Below are 19,142 nucleotides of genomic sequence, written 5' to 3' on the forward strand. Positions count from 1 at the left end.
CGGGCTGAAAGAAAAGCGCGGCGAAAAAGTGAAAAGTGGGAGAAATGACCGGCGTGGAAAATGCAAAAAAAAAAAAAAGAATAAATACATGAAAAAAACCAGTGGGTGTACGAGTATAGAAAGCCGGCAAATTGAATTGCTGGCAAACAAGTAGCTCCTGCAGGAAGTGAGATGGGAAAAAAATATATACAGGAACTAAAAGAAAAGCTACGGTTTTACAGATACACTTCAACAATTTGCTTAAATGTAAGAACCAAATGAATACACCTGTAAAACTTCAACTATTTTTTTTAAATATTAAAATACAGTTTTATCCTGTGATAGTGTTTTTTTTTTTACTAGTTTAAATTAAGCTTACTAAAAGACTTAAATTGCAAAAAAAAAGAAAGAAATGTAGGTGAAAAATTTGCTTTTAAAAATAGCTTAGGTTGTTGCTCGCTCTCCACAGCATCCATTTATTATCTAAATAAATTCAATTAAATTAATGATATCTAGCTTTTTTAAAGTCTCTAAAATCATAATACCCCTATGAAGAGTATAGAAAAGAAACGCCCAAACATATATAAGCATGTGTATATGCATTTATCTGAATATGCACACACGTTATGTGGGTACGTATATGGGGAACATGAGGATCATCATCAGCTCCATGGTCATCAGAATCGTTTTAAACAAAACGGACTAATTAAGCGCACGTTGGCCGTGTTGGTCCTTGAGTGGCTAACCAGGAGAAGGGGGAGTGAGAAGGTGGGCGGTGTATAGTGGGTGGTGGGAGGTGCCAAAGGTGAGCCAAGGGCGCCAGGTGTTTGGGTGTGAACTGGCTTATTAATGGGTAGCCGCCTTGAAAAGGAGAAAAGAACGAGAGAGATATTGCACACAGCACTTGGCTTATTTTCAATTGGCAAGTGGCTAAAGGATTTGCCATCCCATCGCACACACACTTTTCCCCAGAATTTTCCTATTAATGAAAATGGCTTCGGTGGCACATTCAAGACAGGCAGAGAAATCGCTTTTTGAGTAGTCAACTCGGTAGGAATAAAACGTCTGCTCTTCCCCGGACTTAAGACGCTTTGATGTATGTGTGTCAGAGTTTTTCCCTCCCCCTCGCAAATCCATTCCCATATGTATCGCCCCGCTAAATCCGTCTTTGAATAATGATGCCGTTGATAGCTGGGATTATACTCAGACCCACATGTACCATATATATACAAATAAATATATATAATATATATGGTAGGCGTCGGTGTAGCCAGGCCATTTATTTATTATGCCACAATATTCAATGACCCTTAATGGCATTTCGTAATAAAAATATTGGATTAGTTTGTTAGTCTTTCGAGCCAGAGACAACCATGTCGGCCATCAACCACCATCGAACCAGCCCAGAAATCACCCAAAAACCCATCCAACTGGCCACTCGTCACTTTATCAACTCGACCCATGCACATTACATATTCCATTAAACGGCTAATGAGCCCATTGTGCTTCTGGACGAAATTGTGGCATTTTGGGCGGGATGCGGTTCAGGTGCCATGAGAGATCAAAAGAAATTATTGGGGCGATTTTATGCTATATTCAAACAAATATTTCAAGGATTATTCAAGAACTTGCTCTTGATATATCATAGTTTGTTTTACATTTTTAAAGAGATTATCAAAGTATAAATAATACTGTATGACGAGGAACACATTTATTTTAAGGCTTCAGAACATTAGTAGGAATGTAGTTAATGTAGTAGCAAAAGTAGAAATTTAGTCAAAATGGGGCTTGTACCCAGTTTATAGGGGTAATTTTGGTATTTCGGCCTCTCCTGTCGCCGATTGCCTGCCATATTCATGCGGCTTATTAAAATATTAAAAACCTTTGACCCAAAACTTCTTGGTCAGCTGCTCCGGCACGTATTTTGGATGGGAATCCGGAACAAAGTTGGAAACCTGGAAACCGGATCCGTATCCGGAGTCGAAGTCGATGTTTTGGGCCCGGGCATGCATGTGACATAATAAATATTAATGACAGCTGACCGGCAAGGAGATCTGAACACCGCCCAGTGGGTGGTGGCATACTGATGATGATGTGTGGTGCCGGAGGAGGTGGGTGGTGGTTCGGTGGGTGGTGGGTGGTGGGTAATGGGTGGTGCGGTGGCGGATGCTTCTACTTTTCCTACTCTGCGTTGACGTTGACACACATTCGACATGTGACAGATAAATTATGGCAATTGGACGAATGCCGACACACCTACATTAGAGATGGTAAAAGGTGACGAAATAATCGTAGTTTATGTATCAAAATATATAGATAGTCGCTAATATTGATAAGCAAACAGTATATTTTCAACCAAAAGTAAACATTTTAATTCGATAAATAATTGTAAGGTTAAATTGTATTTATTCAACGATATATTTATTAAAAACTATGCAATTCAAATTGAAATTATCCTGACGATATGCATCTCTAGGAAGTGCACCCTCCGCCTTAACCCAACAGTGGCCAGCAGAGTTAACCCTCCAGTGCACAAGCAGTCATGCCATTTCTGCCATGAGATCATTTTTCATTTTTCCCCGTACTTGTTCCTGGGGTTGTGACATATGTGGGTTGTCTTGGCGGAAGGCGAGGTTTCACTACTAATAGTTTTTCTTTTTTCGTTACTCGTATTTTCGTATGGGTTTAGTTCACTATCAATAAACGTCGCTCGTAATCGACGTATTCAAAATTGACCAGAGGTCTCTGATGTGTTTTCGTTTCGATTGATGAAAGGCGAAACCACCCCCTCCCTTCATTTCCCCTCCCCATTCCAAAGGTCATTAGTTCAGAGCCCTGCGTGTTGACTTTCATTAGAAGCCATGGCCCAGGGTCATTGTCAGGGCGATTTTTCAACCTCCCAGAGATAAATGCGAGGTCATCAATATCGGGCGGAATAAGTCGGCGAATGCATAAGGAATCGCAGATCCAGGTGGGACATCGGTTGTTATAGGTAATGATATCTTTAAGTAACCGCAATAAGTAAGCTCCACTTGAAGAAATGCGTCTTGAAATGTTTTTGTAAATTTGTATGCAATTACAATACTTTTTTGGGCTCCCAGTTTTATTTGTTTAATTAATTTAATTGAATTTAAATATTATCACTTAGGATAACATTGTTTTTTTTTGTTTAAAACTAAATCAGGACCCATTTAAATAGAGACCATATAATCGTAAGCCTTTTTATATATATCAGCAAACTAATATAAATTCTAAACAAATGTATATTATAATAATATTTCGTTACCATTCAAAGATGTCCACAAATGTGTTTAGTATTTTAAGAACGCTACAAGTTCCTTTTGCTCAGTGCTCGCCAACCAATAACGTAAAGAAAAGGCAATACAAAAGCGTCACAGATTTATTTACAAGCAACGGGCTTAAAGCCAATTTCAAGAGAATAAAAGAAACCCCAGCAAACAAAGTGAACTCCCAGCCAGGCCCTGTTTTTATCGGAGGGGTGGTGGGTACGAGTAATACGCGTGTATAAAAGAATCCAAAATCTTGATTTTGATTTCAGATACTCCAACCCCCCACCCCCTCCCCCAGGGGGGTTTTCATTCACAGGGGCGGAGGTCAACAAGAGTAGGCGGGGGGTCACAAGTCAAGTGGCGCTTGGTATCCAAAGTCCGGACACCGGAGTCTCCCGAGTCCGGGGCTTCCTATGAATTCCACTTCAATGAATTGAAAAATTGCCTCGAACAAATTTGATGCGCTCTCTTTTTTAGCTGCTTTGCATTTCAGTTACGATTATTTCAGTTTGAGATACGAGAGATGCTTCAGATACAAGATACAAAAAAAAAAGGGAGTTCAAGAAATAAAAATAGGGAGGGGGGGATGGCCCACCGAACATGACATTTGACATTTGATAATGTCATTTGCCGCGTAATTGTTTTTTGATTTGCTGCTTCGCTTTGCTTATTTTAAATTCTTCACTTTTTGCTTTGATTGCTTTTCTTGCGATAGCTAGATATTAAAATGGAAATAAATAGAATAAATGTTTGGCACTTGTTAACGTTTAAGTTCACTTACCAAGAACTGAAATCATCCCATTATTTCTATCTAAAAAATAAACCGATTTATAATTTTAATACCCACATCCACTTGTGTTGTTTATTTATTGGAAATTACGTAACAATTTTTAAAACATCAGTTACCACAAGCGTATAAAAATAAATATGTATATAAAGCCCTCAAAATGTCTTTCAAAGAGGTTCTGAAATGAAAGGAAAATATATAAAAATTAAATTGACGCATAAATTATATTACTAATCTAGAATCGAACCTCCCGATCTTAGACATCAAAGACCTCATCACCAGAATCTTCGGGATCGTCAACCAATTTATTGACATATCGCACTTCGATGAAAATAAGCTCGTTAAAATCCTTGGTAAGCGATACCATTGTGGGATAATCGATGGCCAGATAGCTTTTCGGATAATTGGTGACCATGTCGGGCACGCCTTTAAATTCTGACATTTTCATGAAGTCCAATAGGGACCTGCCCTTGACGCTGCGATCCTGGCAATAAATATAAACTCTACATGCAACATTTGGATAATCATGATCGGCGGTGGCGAGCCAAAATATATACATGGTGGCATGGTCCTTATCATGTGGAACTAGAGGGTCCTTACCGTGCTTTGTTTTCACGGGTGATAACTTCCGACCCACCGACGCCTCAACCGACTCCATGGCGACCTGGGCGAACATTAAGAAACAGGGTATGTGTTCGGCGAAATAGAGAAGTTTCGAGGGTAGCTCTTGGTTGAGCACAAGCCTGGGTTGCGGCACCATGTTGCACGGCATTCTGCCCAGCAAGGCGAGCACACAGATGCAGTAGATCTGCATGGGAGGATAGCAGTCCGGATAGAAGAGCAGAACCATGCGGTCCGTGAGCCAGAGTTCCTCCATTCGGCGACAGTGGTCGCTGAGGAAGTGGGCCATTAGGATCTGTGAGTTTAGCCCGCTGAGGCAACCCTGAATGGGGCACAGGAAGTCGGCGGGTCGGGCCCGATCCTTGTTGGGATAACGCCTGATTCTCGAGGCCATGGGATTGATGGCCAGTGCATCGGGTCGCGGCACTACGCGTCGTTGGTAGAACTCCTTTAAGGACTCCAAATTGGGGGTCCGCATCACCAGACAGGTGTTTATGCCGGCTCGTTCCTCGGCATTGCTAACGGGCTCATCGTATACCTGATTGACGCGACCCTCGTGCCGGAGGGCCCAATGAAGCAGTTTCAGGCAATTGATTCCTCCCTTCAACAACTGACGACCTCGCTCCTGTTGATACAGTTCCACCATCGAAGTGGCAAAGCGGCACCTCAGCAAGAATCTCTCCTCGGGCGGTCTCCGTTCGGAGGTGGCCCGATAGTAGAGCACCCTGAAGTAGGAGACCACCATCACGTGGGCCATCTTAAAAGTGAAGAGTATTCGTTCCCCATCTGGAGTGTTCACGCTGTCTATATACTTAACAATCTCATCGTCTAGCTGGGAATTGGTCAGCGTCTCCAGCTCCTCGGCGGTTCGCTCCTTCGTGAGATAGTGAGCCGGAAAGAAGCCCTCGTTGACGAACCAGTGGAAGAACAGGCCATCGCGCAGTAAACGCTCCCAGTAAAAATGAGCCAAATACTTGCAGATCCTCTTCTGACCATCGATCGGTCCCTTTCTGAACCGCATTCTTGCCACCCATTGGATGATCTGCAGGGAAACGCCATCCAGCTCGAAATAGCACCTAAAATCCCCCTTTAAGGGTATGTACCGCACCACCGGCTCATGCAAGTCCTCCTGAGCAATGTCCTTGGCTGGCTTTCGTCGTTTATTTTTATCCTTTGTCCTTGGCAAATCTCCCATGGCACCGAGATCCATGCCCAATTTCTTGTTGCCACGTTTTTCTGTACCTTTCTTGATGCGCAATAGCTTTCGGATACTTCTTCCGGGAATATCCATGCAGGAATGAAAGGTGTCCGATGGTTGATTGGCATCGTGGCAAAGGGTGGCATTGGAGGAGGCTCTCGATGGAGGTGCACTGCAGGTGGAGTATGAACTGCGACATGAGAGACTGCCTCCTGACGGAATCTTGCTCATCACTGAATTGAACTCCGTGGTGGTGCTGTGATGGGACCTGGCAGACTGAAAATCGCTTTCCGGGTCATTTTCCATAATTTGTATGGAAGTACATTGTAAACAAGATTTAAAGCTCTCTCTGCGCTCGAGAACGGGCAAGTAGACGGCCTTCAGCGGATCCTCGGGAAGGACCAAATGATACAGCCTCTCCTGCTTCCTCAGTCGTTCTCCATCCATTAGGAGGTTCTTCAATCTCTGACCCCTGTCTATTGGTTCGTTGCGTTTTGTAACTTCGTAACTTTTTGGCATTTCTCCAACTGGCTGATTGCGTATCTTAGTTTTTGGCATACGACGCGGTTTCATGATCTTCCGCGGTCGAATATTCAGCAATTTCTGCATTCGCAAACGGTATTCCTTTTTCGACATTTTCTTTGCTGGATAGAGCATAGGATTGCGGGCTTGCTGGATTTTTTTGTACTCGCGCTCGGCCTTCAGGAATTCCTTGTATCTTTTAAATGCTTTATAATACTTTGGGCGCTTCTTTACCCGTTTAATTGGCACATAAGAGTACTTCCTTGCAAGCTCCTCTCTGGCCAGATTCCTTTTTTTCAATTTCATAAACGTTTCCGGTCGCTTTCCTGGAACTTTCCCTGCCTTCCTTTGTTTTTCCTCCCATTTTTTGTCTTTTCTATACTCTCTCATAAAGTAAATGATGTCCCATTGATAATCCGTCAATTCTGGTCCTGTGATCAGTGAAGAAGTCGTTCAAGGCTGCTCCTTTTGGGCGGGGCAAACGAAAAAGATATTTAACTTACCTAGACGTCTGATTTCGGTCAATGTCATTTCCCTCTTTATACCTCGCTGAAGGGTTGGCTTCTCAGCACTTTGATTATTCTCGGTCGGGGGTGCCTTATTATCTGCAAGCTCTTCAGCAGCTCCACGGGCCTTAGTTTTTGCTGATTTAGATACTATTTTTGTAGTTATATATATTAATTGCAAAAGATTTTTTACTTTGGGAAATATTTATACCCGGGAATGTCTAACACATCTCTTCCAACCAAACTCCAATTGAAACTAAAGGTCTCGTAAACAATTTCCAATTAGAGTTAAGATTTTAAAATATAGCAAAACTTTGCAAAATTCTAGGACACCGACGAAAAAAAAGTTTTTGTTTTTCCCATTAATATAAATATTAACCATGGTAGATTTGAGCTATGCCAAAGACAATACTCACCGGACGGGTGTGAGTCCTTGTAGATTAAAAAATCGCAATTGGTGTCAAAGAACTCCTCCTTGCTGGAGAATCGTGAAGTCGGGATCTTATTTTTGGCCTGGTTGGAGGTGCAGGGAATGTTGTCATCGGGAGTACAAGGTCGTGTGATGGGAGTGGAAGGACGAAGGGTGTCTCCCCCGTTGTTCAACCATTTTGCCTGCTTTTTAATGGCCTTGGTGGACTTACGCACCCCTTGAAATGAACATTCCGGGAATCCATCCAAAAATTCATGAGGTCCACTTGGACGGGGGTCTAAATATAAGAAGGATACATATATAAACATTTACATTTATTCTAAAATTAATTACCTCTCTTTTTTACCACTTCCTTTTTCACAGCTCCCGTATTACAAGTGGGTTCTTTCTTATCCTTGCCGATTCCTGTACCTCCACGAGATTCGTCCCGAACCTTGTTGGCCCGAAATTTCTCAATGTGCTCCATTCCAAACTCGTAATCCAAATCGAGTTCCGGTTCCGGATGTATCACTGGCAATTGATGAAATGATTGCTCCCTACTTTTGGCCAAAAGTTTATTCTCTGCAGGTGAGACCAAACAATTTTTATGGAAATATAAAACGATTCTTCCGAATAGCTCACTCACTGGACTGGTTGTGTTGTTTTGGCTCCTTGAAACGAGGATTGACAGTGATTGTGTATTTGGCATGGCCCACCTGATCTATTTTGAACTGACTTGGGGGCCTGGATTTGGGAACAGTTCCTGTGGAACGCTTCTTTGGGGCTCCTTCGCCTCTCAAATGTTCACTTATTTTAAGGAAACGCTCCATTTGAACTACCAAGCTATCCACTAAAGTGAAGATGTCTATGAAATTGATGGTAAGTAATTAACTTGAAAACTGTATAATTAATTTTCTTATTTCTAGTTAACTCACACTTCACACGACTTTCCTGGTTTTTTGCAATAAATTCTGGATACATAAAGGGAGGATCGAATCCCTGACCGTTCACCTTCGGCGGAGTGCACTTGCCCACCAAAAAGGGCAATGGAATGCAACTAGAGCGGTGGTTCATAGGATATGGATACATTCGCGGCGGCAGGGACGGAATCTTAGGCAGTTCCGGAGAACTTGAAAAGTCCACCACATCCTCGGCCAGGATCACGGGATCCGGTTTGTCGTTAAACTCTTGTTGATCCTCTTCTATTACTTCTTTCGATTGCTCTACCTTAAAAAAGGTAAGTAAATGTAATCATTATTCATATAGAATCATACGTATGCTTTAAAATAGTCCGATCGAATAAACACATTTTATGTTCAAATTGATTAAACTCGATTTGTAATTATCAAACCGATATATTTTAACACATTTATCACGTGCTAAAAACAAACACATTTTCAATATGGTGTGTTGTAAATAACCAATTTATAATATAGTAGATTTACGTTTCGGAAATACGTTTTTTAAGAAATAATCATTAAAAAAGCATAATCATTCAAAAGCAACTATCTAATTATCAAAGCAAGGCAAAGAAGCACTCATCTTGTGAACATCATTACTGATGAGAATTTACACGATATTAAAAATGAGTTTATTTTTGTATCTCAAAATAAATGAATTGTAGAAAGGAACAGACATATTGTTGTTAGGCGAAAAATTGGATTAAAGTTGTATTATAATTGGATATGATCCAAAGAATATATAAATAATATTACCTTAACCCTAGTAACATACGTAAACATATATATATTTTTGTCATGACTTTGGGATTATTACCTTTAAGTTAGGCACCTGTAGGGGCTCCACCATTCCATCATCCCCATCCTCGTCCTGAGTGTCGAACTCATAGTTGCTCTCGCCCCCGAGATCTTCCAGTTGGGATTTGATACCGGGTCGATGGCTGATCAGCAGGTTGTGGAGTAGCTCCTGCTCCTCGAAAAGCTGTTGCAGGTGATTCTCTAGGACATCCTCCGGCGTGGCGGCCCGAGCTCGAATCCTGCTCCTATTCCGGTGCTTTGGTCGTGCTCGGGGTCTCTCGGTGTTCGGCATTTCGAAAAACAGTCGGTGCCACGCCTACAACAATTTATATGTTAGGCATCGGTATTGGTTATTGGTCGTGGGTCATCGGGTATTGGTTATTGGTTATCGATTGATTCGATGGACAGGCGCAGTAGAGACCCGAAGGCGGTTCCCTATAGAAAGAGAGCTTTCGGTTTGGTTTTTTCTTTTATTTTTTGTACAGCTGCCACTGCAGCCGTTGTTGTAAATTTAATCAAACACCAAACGAGCGCATATAGTACATCAGAATGTGCGCAGTAAAGAGTAGTGAAAGAAGAGGGAAAAAATTAAATAATGAAGGTACAAAATCGAATGAAAGATACCCTTTAAGTGGGAATAACTACTAAATATTCTCCAAATTTTAATTTCTACTTAACGCCAAAAAAGATTGTCTGCTCCTAAGAAAGAATGGTTAGGTTCAAAATGATTCTCTTAATTTGTATTGCTTCTTAATTTAAAAACCATGAGATTTTCCAAGGAAATTATGTGTTTCAAATTTGTTTTGGAATATCCCCAGAAGTCTTTAAAATATAGGGTGCTAGAGCAACAACTCATTGGGGAACAAGAGGAAATAGGAGCCGCAGCAGAGGAATATTGCTGCGAGAGATGAGAGCGATGTGAACAAAAGAGGGAGAGCATAGCATGAAATTGGCAGTCGTTTGCCAGCACCACCCCCTTTGGACGCCCCTTTTGCACCACCACCCCCTTGACTTTCATCTAGGTGTACGGCACCACCCACCGCCCAACGCCCCACCCTTCGGCGAACCGTAAATTGCACTGCATTTTTATTTAGTTTTCGTTTTCGCTGGTCAGCCAGCCGATGTCAATTTTCCCGCTGTTCAACATCTATATACGTTTAGAAAAAATCTAGAAAGTATATAATCTGGTGTATCATTTCAATCACAAGCCGTACATTATTTGAAGGTAAAGTTGTACATTTTTTAAGCAATGTTTATAAAAAATAGTATTTTAATTGAAAATTTAAGAAAACTAGATAAACTAAATGTTTATCAGAGCAACTCTTTAAAAGCAATTTGAAATTTTTCCTTTTCATTTATATGTTTTTCATACTGCTCGGCGTATTACTTCTTGTGGAATATTTTCCGCATAATTGATTGCTTCCTTTGAGGGAAATTAAGCTTACGATTATCGTGTAGTTTTCCCGATTCCATTTTTTCAGATCTTCCTTCCCTTCGCACGTCGCCTTCCCTTTGGTTTATCAATGTTTTCCGCTTCCACCGTTTCGGTGCACTTTTTTTCGAGTGCTGAACTAGACATTTATCGCCGCTCTCATGTTCACTCAACCCATGGAGCCACCGACTAATAACTAACGTGGCCAGCTCAGCTCGAACTGGTGCTACCCCTTAACCTCCCCCCGGAATACCCCCTGTGCAACATCAATTCTCCCTAGACACTATCAAGCCCCACCCGACAAAGTTAGTTTACGGCCAAAGTTTAACATAAAAAAAAATTAAAGAACAAAAAACGCGAACTGAAAAAATTGCCAAAAAAGAATATCATAAAAAATTGTGTGCAAAAAAATTGGAGGGGGGTGAATTTTTGGTCAAAAGCTAGTCAGAAACCATGCAGGAAATCATGGGGGGAAAAAAATTGGTAAGAAAAAGCTAGAGAAGAAAAAATTGGTTTGCAATGCATTTTTTTCACGCCAAGCTTTTCATTTGGCGCTGGCAGCCATTAGAACAAAAATCAGCAGCATCATCCAGGGGCGGTGGAAAAAGGGGGCTTAGGAAAAAGCAGGGGAGAAAATGGTGGAAAAACTGGGTGGGGGGAAAAAAGAACTGGTGAGCTGTGGTTGTTGCTGCCACACATGTGGAAATTGTGCGCGTTTTGCAGTTTTTTAATTGACCAACAAATTTATTTGATTCGTTAGCAACGCGAATATTTTCTTCCACTGTCCTGGCTTTCACCTTTCGACCCCACTGTTTCCCCCACCCCTGGGAAATCTTTGCTCCCTTATGTTTAAATATATATCTGCATATGCATACAGTGCGTTCCATTAGAGAGGACCATATACAAGAAAAAATACGGAAAGCATCTGGAGCTTTTGTTTTATTTAGATCTTTGGACAACAATACATTAAACAAGAATAGAAGCAAACTTTGGCAAGCTTAAGTTTACTCTACTCTCTAAAAATGAACTATGCTAGATTTCGAGTTCGATGCTTAAAAACAATGGAGCTAGCAATGGCAGCTCTTGATAAAGTCCACCGATTTTGTATAAAAGTATATGGCTATATGTTAAGAAACAACGAAGTTATAATTTTCCCAATTGTTCCTATATGATATAGTAGATCGGCCCGTTCGTAATTATATATTACCTGCAACAGAATAGTTTCATCCAAATAGCTAAATAGCTATAACATTGAGGCAGAAGTTTGTGTAGAAACGGACAAACGGACAGACGCACATGGTTAGATCGACTCGCCTGGTGATGCTGATTAAGAATGTATATTAATATCTAACAAGAAAATGCGCCCAAAAATTGGGCAACGTTAAAAGTAAAATAAAACGTTAAAAGTAATGTAAATGCATATTGCGCTTTAGTGCACAAAGTATTCGCTATTCTCAAGGCTATACAACTTTATCAGCGGCTTATATCTGCGAAACGCACTGTCCTTAAAGCTTGTGCCAATGGCCTGATGTCCGCTGTGAAACGCCGACGTCCCTCCCCCAAAATCAAGTCAAGGGTAATTGAAATTCAAAGCAAGCAGACGGACCAAACACCCAGCACCCTAAAATCTGAAATCTAAAATACGCAATCCAAAATCCCAGGGCCAAAACTGAAAACCGAAAACGGAAAACCGAAATCCCGACACCGAAAACAAGGATACGCACAGGACAGCAAGGAGTCGGTCTCTTGTTGTTTCTGAGGATTACATATTGGTAAACAGCGATTACAACAACCAAGTAACGACAACTTATTGTGCTACAAATTGGTTTGTTTGCCCTGCCCACCGCCCACATTTTTGGATAAGGAGGAGGGGGGATTGTTTGATTTGATTGTTGACTTTATTGGTCAACGCGACGGCGGCCTTTTGGGTGTTGTTCCTTGGCCTATATAATGCCATTGCCCCACGCCCCGGCCTTTGTTGTTTTACGATATTTAATCTATGATTAAAATCAATTAAATGCTACACTTGACTTAATTTATTGTCGCCGGCGAAATCAGACAAGAGTTTTGTCGGTTTCCAAGACAAGTAGCCGCTCATATACCATATACAGGCATACGTATACGTAGTATCCCAAATAACCGATGCAAAACGAAATGGAATGAAATGATGCTCGTAAAAATCAAATCGGTCTCTCTTTCTACCTCTTTCCATCTTGTTAGCCAGCTATCTCTTTCTGCCAATAAAAATCTGGCAGCAAAAATCTACGAAAAAGTCGGAAACACTTTGTCGGTGGCCACTTGGCTTGTTTTTCGGGGCTTTGGTTTGGTTTTGTTTTGTAGTTTTTATCTTTATGGCTCGATCTGGAGTCTCGGTTTTGTGTTCTCCATTCCCTCACCCTCTCACGAGAATTCTGGGTATTGCCGTCTCGTAGAGCAGGGCAGATAATTGTCCACCTTAAACGGGAATCCGAATTGCTAAAAATATATTATATATATGGCAAATATTGAGCTATTCGGGGGGATGGACTAGAAGTTACTCTTAAAAAATAAAAGAGGTAGATTTAATTAAAATCCTTTTAAATATATGCATTAATAATAATGATAAATATTATTATTTACATCATTCTTTAATTTTGTGAAACTTTTTCACACCACAAGCTAAACTTTATAAACTTTAAAACTGTAGAAAAAAAGATTAAACTAAAATTAAATTTATATACTCTTTAAAAATCTTTAAAAAATTGAACATGCTTTTAAGTAGAGTGTTGCTTTAACAGCCATTTAATAGCTTTTGGGCGGGGCATTATAGCTTGTTGAAATTGTTGAAGCTTTGATTTGCTTGACTTCGCGTTGAATTGATCAATGAACTCTACGGCGACCTTGAATGCAACGAAATTGCAAAGAAAAGTGCCTGGATATCATCAATCGAAACCCCCACTCGAACTTGGAAAACTCAATCACATCCGTAAAACACACAAATGCAAATGAAAAGGGGCAAAAATCCGGGGGAGCAAATCAAAAATTCCGTTTAATGATGCAATTGGAGTTTGATGAGTTGGAAAACTGAAGCGACATCCAGTTGCTGATGGAACGCAATCAATGCAGCTGGATAGGATGGGTGGATGTGTGGATCCTTGCTGGCCACCAGGTAAATTGCAACCAATAATAATGAATAATTGAAAATCCAATCAAACACCAAATGAAAACGGAGGCCAGTCTGTATGGCCCATATCCCCATATCCACATATCCCGAAATTTCAGAGGAGTGAGCCCGTGTCCTTTGGTGGCTGGTGTTGATTTTGCCGGCTTTATCGAAGGACATTAGCAAACGGTCGTTGGGTTTTCGCCTGCAAATGCAATCAAACGCGTGGGGCAACAGCAACAGCAAAAGCAACATATCCAGCAGCAACAGCAACAGCCACATGCACAACAGCAACAGCAACATCCACGGCAGCAACATGGAAGGATAAACCAAAGCAACCTGCATAGATGACACCCCAGGGACATGGCAAAAGTCAATGAATGGTAATAGGTGTCGACATGGCCTTCTCACACATACACCCACCTACCCACCGCCCACATTTGGACGCAATAGGGGGGCGTGGCAAGCAGCAACATCAACGTGTGGCGGCCTTTTGTCCTGCTGTTGTTTTTGCTGATTGCCACTTTCGGCAATGGATCGAATGCCAGAATACTGGACTTTCGAAATGGGGAATGGAAATTGGGAATGTGAGGCAAACTTGGACTAAAGAACCCTAGTAGCAGCATACATTAATTGCCAGTTAAATTGAGTCTGACTGGTTGTTTGGGATGGAAAGTAGATCTAAAGCCAATCAGAAGTAGATTCGATTTTTAAGGGCCGTTTCGGTCTTAAAATGCATAAGAAAAGCTTTATTTTTTTTAAGAAGTGTTGAAATTGATAAATGAAACTGTTAACAGTTAAATTTTTGTCAAGTAATTTCATGTATTTTAATATAATTTTGGCTTCTTGTTGTTATTTAATACCCAACATTATCTTTCAGTATTTATTTCGAACATGACTTAGGCCAGGTTTCAATGAGTCAGCTTTACTTAGATTATTATCATTCTTCCCACAATAGAAAACTGATTTTTTGTTTGAACATCCTTGAAAATCCATTGGTTTTACGGACTCTTAATTCCAATCGAAAGTCATTTTGGCACTGCGTCTAAAAGTAGGCAACGCGGAACAACTGGGGAATTCCCTCGCACACAGTGGTTGGAAATTGTCGATTCTGAAAATGAGCGCCGCCGGCGAATTTGAACGCCACATCCCACCATTTCCAGGACCAGAAAAGCAAGGACTCCCAGGACTCAAAACCCCGAAAACCCAGTAGTTCACAGCCACGTCGCGATGGCGTGGTCGAAAAATGTTAATTGATTTATGTTTATATTTGTGCAACATGTTGATGCCGCACATCTCGCACATTGCAGTCGGCGGAAAACGCTCGCGGTTGTCATTTTGCTGCCAATTTTGCGATGCCGGGGTTACATCGACAGACAAACCAAAACAAAAACAACCCAGCCACGTTAATTGAACAACATTCGACGGGCAAAACTGAAACCGAATCTGCACAAAACCCCGAACCCATGTCGAAACTCAATTTGAGGCAAATTTTCAGCGTTAGCGGCATATTTGCTTGTAATTACATCTATCAAATATATATATATATGTATAGATATATATATTTATGCCACAAACTTTTGTCTTTCTCTTTAGGGTTGCCAAACGCGGGAAATCGGGAGGAAAATGTGGAAAAACGATCCCGCCAGCGGCTTTCAATATTTGTTTGTTTATTTGTGAAAAATCAAATTATGAACACAAACAATTGGTCAAAGAGGGTGGGAAATATTTTGTTGCAGGGAACATTTTTCGAACAGATCGAATATATTTATTATTTTCATCCTAATTGGCAAACAAAATATGAATCAAATGTTCTTTTAATTGAACGGTATCAAAAATATATTCTATTCAAATTGATGGTTAAAAGTAAGATATTTTTTATAAATACTAAGACCTGTATTTTTTTTTTTAACCAAATGTTTAATTAATAAAAAAAAATAAAAGCTATCACTTCGGTCAAATTAAAAAGTTTGTTGCCTCAAAAATGAAATCCCTTTCAATATTCAATGTAATATCAAACCGGAATTCACAGCTTCTGTTTCCATCCACCACAAACGATTTATCCGCACTAATTATAAATAGTTTCCTTTCCGACCACCTTTTCCCCAGAAATAACAAAGATTTTTCCGCAGTCTGCCCGAGGGCAAGACATTATAGCCAAAGCAGACTCATAAATAGGAAAATCCAGGGACAAATGGGGTTAGATAGATGGTGACACAGATGAAGATGAAGTCCGCAAGAGGAATAGATATATATAGTGGAAAGAGAGACAATCGGGCACACATGCTGACAATGTCCTGTAGAAATTTTCAGCTATGAAGCAAAAAAAAAAAAACGAAACCGAACTGAGCCCAAAAACTGAACCGAACCAAAACTTGTTTCATAAATTTCCTATTCAAAATGTAATTAAACCCTTGCGCTGCTCTGCTCATCTAATTACAACGAAAAGGCGACCATTTCGGAAGCGATTCGGCAGGACAGAGGGGCGGCTACGCAATATACTCGATAATTGCAAACGAAATGGCAAAAGGCTTGGGCGCCCAAGACTTGGTCTATTTCCATAAATATCTTCAAAGTCATTAAATTTCACACATGTTGGCGGCACACGCAGAATTGTTTTAATTTTAAAATTATTGTCATTAATTGATTTTTGATACAGAAACGTAGTGGAAGTAGGAACATGGGGTCCCGGTCCCGCCCATAAATCTCCATGTGTGTAAATCTAAAAAGGGGGTTGGAACTTAAGAGCACCGCAGCAAATAATCACTAGACTCCGAAAAAAGCCAAAAGGGGTAGCTGGCTTTAATGGCTCTGCCTTGATTATTGAGACCATTATTTTTGTTTAATTACGTTACGGGCGTTAATGTGCGGAGAGCACCAGCTCTCATCGTTGTGTGGACCCCGAATACGGAATCCCGAAATCCCGAGACGATTTTACCAGAACCACATTAATTTCAACAGTGGCGCTGGGATATTTTATATTTTTAAATTAAATAAAACGTTTTCGGGATGAAAATATTGTTAAGAAAACGTATCTTATGGCTTACATTTAATAAACCATAAGTCTTAAAAATAAACAATAGACAATGTATGAATGTATGAATGAAATAAGAATTTAATACCAAAAAGTTATATTTCGACTTTAATACTTTGGTGATTTTATTTCGATTTTTGCATCTCTATTTGTAGATAAATAGATAATGTTTAAAAAATGGTTTTATAATGGTATTAAAAGCTTAACTTTTGGATAGATATTCAAATGACCGTTAAACTAATAAAACTTAAACAAATAGTTAGTTTTAGGTTTTAAATAAATATTACCAAATATAATGCCATAAGAGAAAGAATCCATTTAATCCGAATCAATTCATCCCGAAAGGTTTAGTTAATTCCGAAAAACCGCACTATAACCAGAGGATAACTCACTACTAGTTTAAAACTAAGTCAACGCAATCTGTTACTATACCACCAGTACCTATTTTGTTTTCTTAGTTTTTTTTATATTTTTTCGAGGCCTGGCTTACGTGTATATGAGTCCGTAATGGACCGCTCCGTAATCCCGGAAAGTGGGCGAACGCGTTGCCATTCCGATTCCGCTCGACGCTCGACGGACAAATTTGCGACACGTTTCCGACACGTTTGCCATGTCGATTTTTCTTGAGCCAAGCGTTTGTCGTTTGTCGCCCCTACTCATATATATTTTATAACTGTAGACGACAACGGCGATACATATCAAGTGGGCGGAATGGGCGGTGTCGGGGGAGTGGCAGTGGTAGTGGGAGTGGGTGGAATGGGAGGCGGGGAGGGGTGCATACCTGTGTGTTCTGATGGGTGGTGGTTGAAAGATAAACGTCGTTGCCGTTGACTCATACGCAAATTTTTACTCACATGATGGGGGTAGGGATGGCATTTGAGCACTGAGAAAAATATAAAAATTCTTTTGTATATATTTCAGTCAAGTTAATCAAAATATCACCTTAATTGGTATCACAGAAATCTCTGGCGGTTTCAAATCTTTTCAAAATATATCTAAGAATATGTTTTAAAATATACAAATGTGTTAATTAAAAAATATATCACAATAATCTATAATAATGAATGATTTTTTTAAATAAAATTACAAATTTGATCCAGCCTCTGAAAATATTTATTTTAATTTTTTACAAATATGCATTTTAAAAATCTTAAAATTATCTGAAGAATGCACAAAAATCTCTAATGATTCATGACATTTATAATTAAAGTATCTTGTAATAGTTAACCATTTGATGACTGGCAATATTATTTTTCCGGTGTATAAGTGGATGGTAGAACTGTCTCCATCCTATTGTTGTTGTTGTTGTTAATGGTTTGATGGGTTTAAAGTCGTGTAGCACCGTTTCGAAGGGGAGGGGGGATTTCTAGAGGGGGTGCGTCAAAATGTATCGCTCACAAAAAACACAAACGCACAGCCGCACACATATATTATAAATTTATCTGTACGTATATGCAAAATATGTACATCTCCATATACAAAAATATATATACGTTTTTTTTTTTTTTTTTTTTTTTTGCATATGGACGCCTGGTTGGTTGGGCATTGAGATTGGATTGCGGGCGCCCGTCCGCCTGGCTGTGTATCTTATGGCTTTAATAACTTTAGTGCTGGTACGTGCCATTGATCCTTGATGTACGAGCAAGGATGTGGCCCATTTTCCTTTTTGGTATATATCAGTGGGTACATGGGATCAAGGAGAATGTTTGAAACCCGAAGTTTTAAATCTAAGAATCCTAAGGATTCTGACCCAAGTAGATGGTTTCCATCTTATATAGCTTCTTTATACAACCTTTTTAATATTCATTGAAAAATAAATAATAATACTAATAAAAATGTTAAGGATTAATCATATTTAAACATATTTTTGCATCCTTTTCTGCCGAATGTTAAAAGACATTTGTACCTTCCTTTATCGAATTCCCACCCTCTGAACCACCTTTTTTTCTGCAACTGAGGGCATATATGATTCGTTTTTAATTTTCAGCGTCATCTCGAAGTCAAGTGCTCTGTACTCCCCAGACCAGGAAAAAAAAAATGAGAAAAAAAGACCCCATTCCAAAAAGCCACCCATCAATTCATCCAATTGCTCTTCCTAGTTTGGCATTTTTTTTTTTTTTGTTGAGTATTCCTCTTCAGTTTTGCCTTTTATTTGCCGCTTTTTTGATGGGCCATTCGCCTGCTCGCTTTTCGGCATTATGCATAAATTTCATTTTCGCCCCTACCCCCCCGCGCTTATTGTTCATTTTTTGTGCATTTTGTATTTCTTTTTTGTTATTTATTTACGAGTGTGTGAGAGCGGACGCCTCTATGTTATTAATCTTCGTGGGAGTTATTGCTATTTTCTGGGTGGCTGGCGGGTGTATATCTCTCGATTCGCGTTCATTTGTGTATGAAATTAAAATCACACCCATGAGATGTCCCAAACCAGAATATGCGTCTTTCTCTCGACTATTTTCTTCGGT

General features: G+C 40.0%; 1 protein-coding gene across 3 annotated transcripts in view; it reads right to left on the bottom strand.

Annotated features, from left to right (window-relative positions):
• Positions 1-4,130: 4,130 nt before the first annotated feature.
• The window catches only part of LOC108046417, a 48,565-nt gene continuing 33,553 nt past the window's right edge, over positions 4,131-19,142 (bottom strand). Inside the window, exons 3-10 of one of the 3 annotated variants that reach the window (XM_017126077.1) lie at positions 9,089-9,385; positions 8,248-8,539; positions 7,959-8,177; positions 7,667-7,894; positions 7,320-7,610; positions 6,901-7,041; positions 4,304-6,828; positions 4,131-4,234 (exon numbers count right to left, since the gene is read on the bottom strand). In XM_017126077.1, coding sequence (XP_016981566.1) covers positions 4,313-6,828; positions 6,901-7,041; positions 7,320-7,610; positions 7,667-7,894; positions 7,959-8,177; positions 8,248-8,539; positions 9,089-9,361 — 3,960 coding nt within the window. In that variant the 5' untranslated portion in view covers positions 9,362-9,385 and the 3' untranslated portion in view covers positions 4,131-4,234; positions 4,304-4,312. Of the gene's footprint in view, positions 4,235-4,303; positions 6,829-6,900; positions 7,054-7,319; positions 7,611-7,666; positions 7,895-7,958; positions 8,185-8,247; positions 8,540-9,088; positions 9,386-19,142 lie in introns of those variants that run through there. The other 2 variants (XM_017126076.1, XM_017126078.1) reach the window with 2 other exon arrangements.

The sequence above is a fragment of the Drosophila rhopaloa genome, unplaced genomic scaffold (assembly GCF_018152115.1).
Source record: "Drosophila rhopaloa isolate 14029-0021.01 unplaced genomic scaffold, ASM1815211v1 contig_3, whole genome shotgun sequence".
Lineage (NCBI taxonomy): Eukaryota > Metazoa > Arthropoda > Insecta > Diptera > Drosophilidae > Drosophila > Drosophila rhopaloa.